Source organism: Borostomias antarcticus, assembly GCF_949987555.1.
Source record: "Borostomias antarcticus genome assembly, chromosome: 3".
Lineage (NCBI taxonomy): Eukaryota > Metazoa > Chordata > Actinopteri > Stomiiformes > Stomiidae > Borostomias > Borostomias antarcticus.
Genome location: NC_140236.1, coordinates 12,340,887 through 12,348,386, shown reverse-complemented (window position 1 = coordinate 12,348,386; position 7,500 = coordinate 12,340,887). Strand labels below are relative to the sequence as shown.

General features: G+C 43.6%; 2 protein-coding genes across 3 annotated transcripts in view; both read left to right on the top strand.

Annotated features, from left to right (window-relative positions):
• The window catches only part of LOC311307542 (rho-related GTP-binding protein RhoA-C-like), a 5,629-nt gene extending 814 nt beyond the window's left edge, over window positions 1–4,815 (top strand). Inside the window, exons 2-5 of the mRNA XM_084436358.1 lie at window positions 36–191; window positions 565–685; window positions 3,801–3,931; window positions 4,009–4,815. Of these exons, the coding sequence (XP_084292484.1) occupies window positions 36–191; window positions 565–685; window positions 3,801–3,931; window positions 4,009–4,182 (582 nt within the window). The 3' untranslated portion in view covers window positions 4,183–4,815. The remainder of the gene's footprint in view (window positions 1–35; window positions 192–564; window positions 686–3,800; window positions 3,932–4,008) is intronic.
• Window positions 4,816–6,894: 2,079 nt separating this feature from the next.
• rbm10 (RNA binding motif protein 10) overlaps window positions 6,895–7,500 on the top strand; it is a 19,967-nt gene continuing 19,361 nt past the window's right edge. For both annotated transcript variants that reach the window (XM_084461831.1, XM_084461830.1), the window contains exon 1: window positions 6,895–6,952. The gene's annotated coding sequence lies outside the window, so the exon portion shown is untranslated. The remainder of the gene's footprint in view (window positions 6,953–7,500) is intronic.

Genomic DNA, 7,500 nt, shown 5'->3' with positions numbered 1-7,500 from the left:
GTCTGTATGTATGTCTGTCTGTCGGTCCTGTGTAGATGGCAGCCATTAGGAAGAAGCTGGTGATCGTGGGGGACGGAGCGTGCGGGAAGACCTGCCTCCTCATCGTCTTCAGTAAAGACCAGTTCCCGGAGGTCTACGTGCCCACGGTGTTTGAAAACTACGTGGCCGACATCGAGGTGGACGGGAAACAGGTGAGCTACGCAGGGTGACAGGCAGGCAGGTAGACCAGGCATGTAGACCAGCGGTTAGGGCATCTGAGACCGGGCCACTATGTGACAAGTGATTTCCCATCTGTCATTTCCTACTGTTGTGCCCTTGAGCAAGACACTCAACCCCAACACTAGCTGACAATTCTATGTCGCTTTGGATAAAAGTGTCTGCAAAATGACTAAAATGTAAAGTGCAGGAACCAACTTTGCTGGATCTCAATACTCTGCGTTTCCACTCATCTTCAGCCTGTTCTGTCAGTTACCCCACAGAGGACTGTAGAGATGTCCACCATGTTACTTTGTCATGTTCTGTCCCTTGTCACGGTTGATCATCACTTCTGTCCCTACCTCTCAGGTGGAGCTGGCGCTGTGGGACACGGCAGGTCAGGAGGACTACGACAGGCTGAGGCCTCTCTCCTACCCAGACACCGACGTCATCCTCATGTGCTTCTCTGTGGACAGCCCTGACAGCTTAGGTACTGCGCCTTACCTTACTGACTCTCTCTCTATCTCCCTCTCTCACACACACACACACACACACACACACACACACACACACACACACACAAAGGATATAGCCACTGTACTTCCCTCAGGACTATGAGGTTCCAGGTTATCAGATGTTGTTTCAGGGTTCTGTCACGTGGTCTACCTGGTAATCTGAACATTTCAGGCAAAGCCTGGTCACAAGCTCTGGGACATGTCACTACTAATGAATATGCACTACAGTGGGTGTCACTAATGAAATATGCATTACAGTCGGTGTCAGTCTTATGAATATGCACTACAGTGGGCATCACTCATGAATATGCACTACAGTGGGCATCACTGTAATGAATATGCGCTACTGTCGGTGTCGATCAGCCAGGGCTTAAAAACAAAATTATTTTTCAATCGGTTCGCTCCGAGCAGAACCAGCATATTTAACGTTTCCGTTCTCGTGTTCCGCCACCAACATAGCGTTCCTGAACCGGTTAAGAACGAAAAATAACGTTCCGTTCACCGTTCCGGGGGTGTTAGCCTATTAAGACTCTATAGGCCTACAGTATTTCTTGTAAGGTAGGCTATAACCTAATCAACAAGTCTAGGGTTGTGGTGGCCTTATTGCCAACAATATTAGCCTTGGTGATGTGTGCTGTAGTGTAGCCTTGTTGATTATTTTACAAGAAATACGCAACATTAGTCTTATTCCCGTATGCCCTTAATCCACACCGTAAACTATGCACAGGTCTATCTTAAGTCATCATCATAGCTCATCATCCTTTTTAAAATATTTTCTTGTACTGTTGCTGCAAGCTATTTTATTCTGCGCCTGTAGGCCTATTGTTTGTTTTTATTTCGTTTTATTTCGTTTTATAATGTTTTATGTTATTTATAAATAATTAGTCACCTCATTCATTCATCTGCGCAATCCCTATTGTTTATGCTGCGTTCCTTTTGTATGGAGCTCCGGATTTGGCGCCTATACGTCTAATACGTAGCCTATCGTCTGCCATCCGCGGTCTTTAATATTATGGTAATTTAACTTATGCTATTCAATGATCAGGGTTGCACGGCACATTGTCACTAAAGTGTGCTCATATTAATTAATGTAGCCTAATCATTTGGTTTGTGAAAGTCAAGACGTGACGGAAATCTGTGCAACAATAGGCTATAGATTCCAAGAGGCGCGCTCGCTTTCACAGCCTAATTGCCTAGTAGAGCTCTGAAGGAGGCAGACCATTAAATTCGCAAAACATAGGTTTATGCATACTAGTATACATCCAAGCCACTGTCATAAAGTACTCCGTGTTTTAAATAGCCAAACCATACTTGGAGCGAGATGCGCAACGAGTGAAAATTGGCTTCCGCTGAATGTTGGTTATAAAGATAGAGGAACTTTATTGCAGACACGCAGGTCCATATAAAACATTATATTTGCACAGTAGGCTATTATTTCTTTCACTTTATTATTTGCATCATTCTTTGTGGACCAATGTTGGAATAAATTTACCTTCGAACGTTATTGCCCACTCTGACATCCGCGGTCTTTATGTGAAATCTAGTTTTAGCCTACTGAAACATTACAGGCTATAGGCTAGCCTACTCTTATTCAATTAAACAAAATAAATCACATTGATATCCTTGCTAAGTAATAAGCTGTAAGGACAGGCTGAACTACTGTTTTGCACTGGCAAACAAAGGAGAGTGTGTGACAGCCCTGCGCAACGCGTGCAAATTGGCTGCCGCTGAGTGGTTGGGAAACATCAAGAATAGTCATGCATCTTAGGCAAGGCAAGGCAAGTTTATTTATATAGCACATTTCAGCCACAGGGCAATTCAAGGTGCTTTACATGAGACATTAAAAGCATTAAAACAAAAAGCAAGACATTATAGACATTTAAAACAAAAGGCAGGACAAATTAAAAGCATTAAAACAAAAAGCAAGTCATTATAGATATTTAAACAAAAAGCAGGACAAATAGAATACAGGAATAAAAGTTACAGTGCAGTATACTGATAAACATAGCTCCTCTTAGAAAGCAGTGGCAAAAAGAAAAGTCTTCAGGCTTGTTTTAAAAGAACCAAGAGTTGCAGCAGACCTGCAGTTTTCTGGAAGTTTGTTCCAGATATGTGGAGCATAAAAACTGAATGCTGCTTCTCTGCTTAGCTTGCAGAGTTTGAGAAACATCGAGTCTGAACTAGGCTATGGTGTGTTGTTGTAATATCTAAATCTCTTCATTTCACTAAGCAAGCATTTAAGATCCTGACTGTGAAATAACAGATTTAGGGGCCTAGGCTACATTACAAAAACAGGACAAGATGTAGGCTACAAATTTTATAAATTTAATTTAGCCTATTCGGCCATAAAAGGCTCAGCTTTCTTCTTTTTTTAAAACATTTTTTAAGTTATATAGGCCTACTACAAAGAACGAAAAAATAACGTTATTAACCGGTTTTAAAGATTTCAAATTAACGTTTCTGTTCTGGAACAATTAAAGACCATTTCGTTTTCGTTCCTGTTTCTGTTCCTCGTAAAATACCGTTTGTTTTCGGTTTTCGTTTCCGTTCCTTGAACCGGTTCGGAGCCTTGCGATCAGCCCATATTTTAACCCATAATTGGCACTAACAGTTTTCTCACAGAGAAATGCTGGACTGATGGGTGAAGTGAAAGGAGTCATGGGTGCAGCGGTCAGTCTGGTGTACCAACTCAAGACTGTGAGCGTAGCGGTCAGTCTGGTGTACCAGCTCAGACTGTGAGCGTAGCGGTCAGTCTGGTGTACCAGCTCAGACTGTGAGCGGCATCAGTGAGATGTATTCTATCCAGACAGAGTTGCGGCTGCTGGGTAGTTGTGTGTTGGATATGAGAGACCTGTTACTGAACAAGGAGTATGGGAGGAGAGGGCAAAACAAATATCTACATCCTGGATGGATTACACCTATCAGGATTTCTAGCTAAGGTCTAAATATCTCTTCTTTTTTTTATTTTTATCAAAAACACTTTGTGCAATAAAATGAAAATCTTTATTTCTTTGCTACCAACATGAATCTTCAGCTTAATGTTTTAGATTTGTGTGGATCTTTAATCTACGGTAACCTACTTTTTAACAGAGAACATTCCGGAGAAGTGGACCCCAGAGGTAAAACATTTCTGCCCCAATGTCCCCATCATCCTTGTGGGCAACAAGAAGGACCTGCGCAACGATGAGCACACAAGACGAGAGCTTGCCAAAATGAAACAGGTGTGTGTCTTGCGTACTTAACGGTGTGTGTGTGTGCGCGTGTGTGTTAACTCCTGTGTTTCCGCTGGCATCTCTAGGAGCCCGTGAAGCCGGAGGAAGGCAGGGACATGGCCAACCGCATCAGCGCCTACGGCTACCAGGAGTGCTCTGCCAAGTCCAAAGATGGTGTAAGGGAAGTCTTCGAGATGGCCACTAGGGCGGCGCTACAGGCCAAGAAACGTGGCAAGAAGAACGGCTGCCTCCTCCTATAAGCTGTGGCTAGAAGCCGTCCCGGAGCTCAGACGTGGGACGGCTTGGCCCCTCTCCTGTCTCAGAGGGGGAGAGGGGAGGAGGGGGGTGGGGGGTGAGTGAAACTGGTGTGGGACGCCCAATTCCATCTCGTCCCCTATCCCCTTACCCTGAACAGCTCCTGCAGATTTATACATGATTTGATTGGCATCCACATTAGCCCCACTTTCCCCCTTAAACATACCACTTTTCTTCTTCTTTTTGTTTTAGCTGCGACCAACAGCTCTATAGCTCGCTATTACGCTTTGTTGGTTGGTCCACACAAATTTGGCTCGGTTGCACATGGCGCGTACGTGGTCGCAGCAATTGCGAATTCGCACCTGTTTGACATACCTCAGATGTATGGTAGGTTGGTTAGGGACTAGGGGTCGATTTGGAATTGGGCCAGTTGAACAGGTGTGCGGGATAGAGAGACTGGAGGAGTCCCTACCAGGCCAGGTGTTTAGACATGGGGGTCAAATGGTGAGGGTAGCGGGGAAGACAGAGAGTGACCGTGTCAAGGCTAGAATACAGGTTAGATGGTTAGAAAAAAGGCCATATCTAAGCGATCTTATATAGCCTGACCTTGGTGCCTTCAGAGCATAGATAGGTTTGGAAGAGTTTGTGAAGAGGGTGGGTGGGCGGGTAGAGGGTGTGTATCCTGGGCGTGCAAGGACTCTTCTGCTGGGATATCTGTTCTGGATTTATTTGGGCGTCCCCTCACTTTTGTGCCACTTTAGTGACTAGTGTTTTTATTCTCATTGGCTTGGCCTCCCAACATTGTGACTCAGGCGCTCTGCTCTGCTTGTCTGGAGACGTGTTCCACAACAAATAACACGCTTGAGATTCTTGGTGTGTGTATGTGTGCCTATATTTTATAACTCCATTGTGTGTGTGCGTGCGTGCGTGCATGTTTGTGTGAGAGTCTGCATGTTCATCCATGTGTATGCATGTGTGTTTACTGTATGTGTCCATGATATCTTTGTCTATTTTGTGATACATGTGTGTGTCCATGTACTGTACTCACTGTCTCCCAACCGCTGGCCCAATGCCAAAGTACCCCTCGAACAGCCACAGACGGGTATATATGGTTTAAACAAGTAATGGAACTAACAAGTACTCAGAGTGAATTTGACATCTTTGCATTTGTATTTCTTTGCTAAATAACATTGAGAGAGACACAATCGTTTTCACTTAAAAAAAGATGTAATCATGTATAGGTTTTGAGCTGCGTTTTGATTGGGTGAGTTGGTGGTGATGATTGGAACAGGTGAGGAGGTGACGTGTATGTGGCATTAGGTTCCACTGGCTGGTAAATCCAGCAGCTGCCCTATGAGGTAGCTTAATTAAGGAGATTCGCTAAAGGACATAAACAAAACAGAAGTCACTCACTCAATCTTCCTCTATGTGTTAATATCGTTGTTATTATTGTTACAGTTGTTGTTGCTGTAGTTTTTTTCTCTATATTTTAACCCTCTATTCAATCCTGCTGTTAGATCAACTTTTTCTCCAATGCGTTGAAAAAGCATTGCTTTTGAAAAGTCATTTGAAAGAGCGTGATATTGCTGTATGTGGAGCTGGTGGCTGGACGACTCGGCCTGTCTTTTTTTTTTTGTACTGTGTGACATTTCTGGAGTCTTTTCAAATAAAGCTGGCTTACTGGGCATTTTTGTTACAACGTATGAAATCATTTCCTAATGATATATTGGCTTTTTAGACGCGCAGTTTTAGATGCAGGTATATAGCGAGTATGAGTGTATTTTAGCTAAACACAAACAGTTGCACTGTGTATCTTTCTGCGTCAGGATGAAACATAATTTATTAGTCTAAGCATAAGTATTTTCTCATGAGTGATCCTGAATATGATCCAGGTTTTACTGATATATTTTGATGGTATTGATTTGTAATTATCTTCTGATAATGAATGAGCCTTTTTCATATTGTGCTGCCATGACACCAGCTGTGAGACGACTCTGCCCCCTGCTGGCAGGCAACTTAATCACAGCAGAGTTTCTGAACGTGGTGTGTCCTTCATGGAAACTAGTCTAATACACAACCTACCAGTTTAATGCATTTGTAGTGGTGGCTAAATGTGGACACAGAATGAGAGATAGAATGAGAACAATATTCACGAATCTAAACGTCGCACAATTTAATAATGACCTTGGACGATTTATAATCGATCCAATCATGGTCCTTTATAAGGAAGTATGTCGAAGTTCCAAACACCAATCAGGTGATGGAATCAAGTATCAGCCCCGCCCATATTCTCTGTAGCCATTTTGCAGAGTTGTCAAAAAGATAAACTAGCAGCAACACACATTAACAGTAGCGTGAAACCAGCCGCAACCAGCCTCATAACCAGATCCGCTTTAGATGCAGAAAACCATTGCATTAAGAGTCATCCCCTTGAACCCATTCACCCCCATGTCGAGGGGGCACAGTTTGTTGTTGAGTTGTGGATTGTTGAGTCACTAGCTAGTTGAAATCTGGACACAGTACTGCACAGTACAGTATTTTCGACCTCGGTTTATATGATGAAACACATAGGTAAAGGCCTCCCACACCTACGCGGACTATAAAGTTATAATTACTATCTGTAGCTTACTGTTCTTCCTCTCATCCGCTCACACATTTGTTTTGTGTGACCTTTATTTTGAAATCCCTGTCCCGGATGCGAGTGTGGTTGTTGCTGCTACACTCAGACGACGACAAGACAACCTAATGACATTTTATCGACTGAACGCCAGACTGGTAAGCTATTGCTCATGTCAACAATATTAATTACACAACGGTAGTTAGCGAGCTACTACTATATTAGCTAACACTAGCTAACAGTTACCTGTGGTCGCTACCGGTACCTGATAGCAATTGTCTTGAGAAAGGTGTTTCAACCCCAGGCAGCTCTCAGACATCAACACGGCAGCTACTGCTCTCCGGTCAGTGTCTTTTTACAGTAACACGGCTGTACAGCTCGTAATTCTAGCAGTGTGCAGTCAGTCACCTCTGACATGATGCAGTATTTTCCGTCGGTGTCGAGTGTTGCAGAGGTCAGCGGGTTCAACACTGGAATGCAGGGGTGCAGACTTGTCACCTTTAGGTGAAAATAGCCGTTTTAATTCCAACATTGGTCATTGGTTTGATCAGTGTATGTAAGAGTTTGTATGTTTGTCACCTTTTTCACCTGTGATCTGTTTGCACCTCTGGGAATGTGTTGACCAACCACGAGGAGGAGGATGGACAGCAGTGTGCTGCCAGTGATAGACAGGACTGACCTCGACGAGGTTCATGTGCTGTGATTA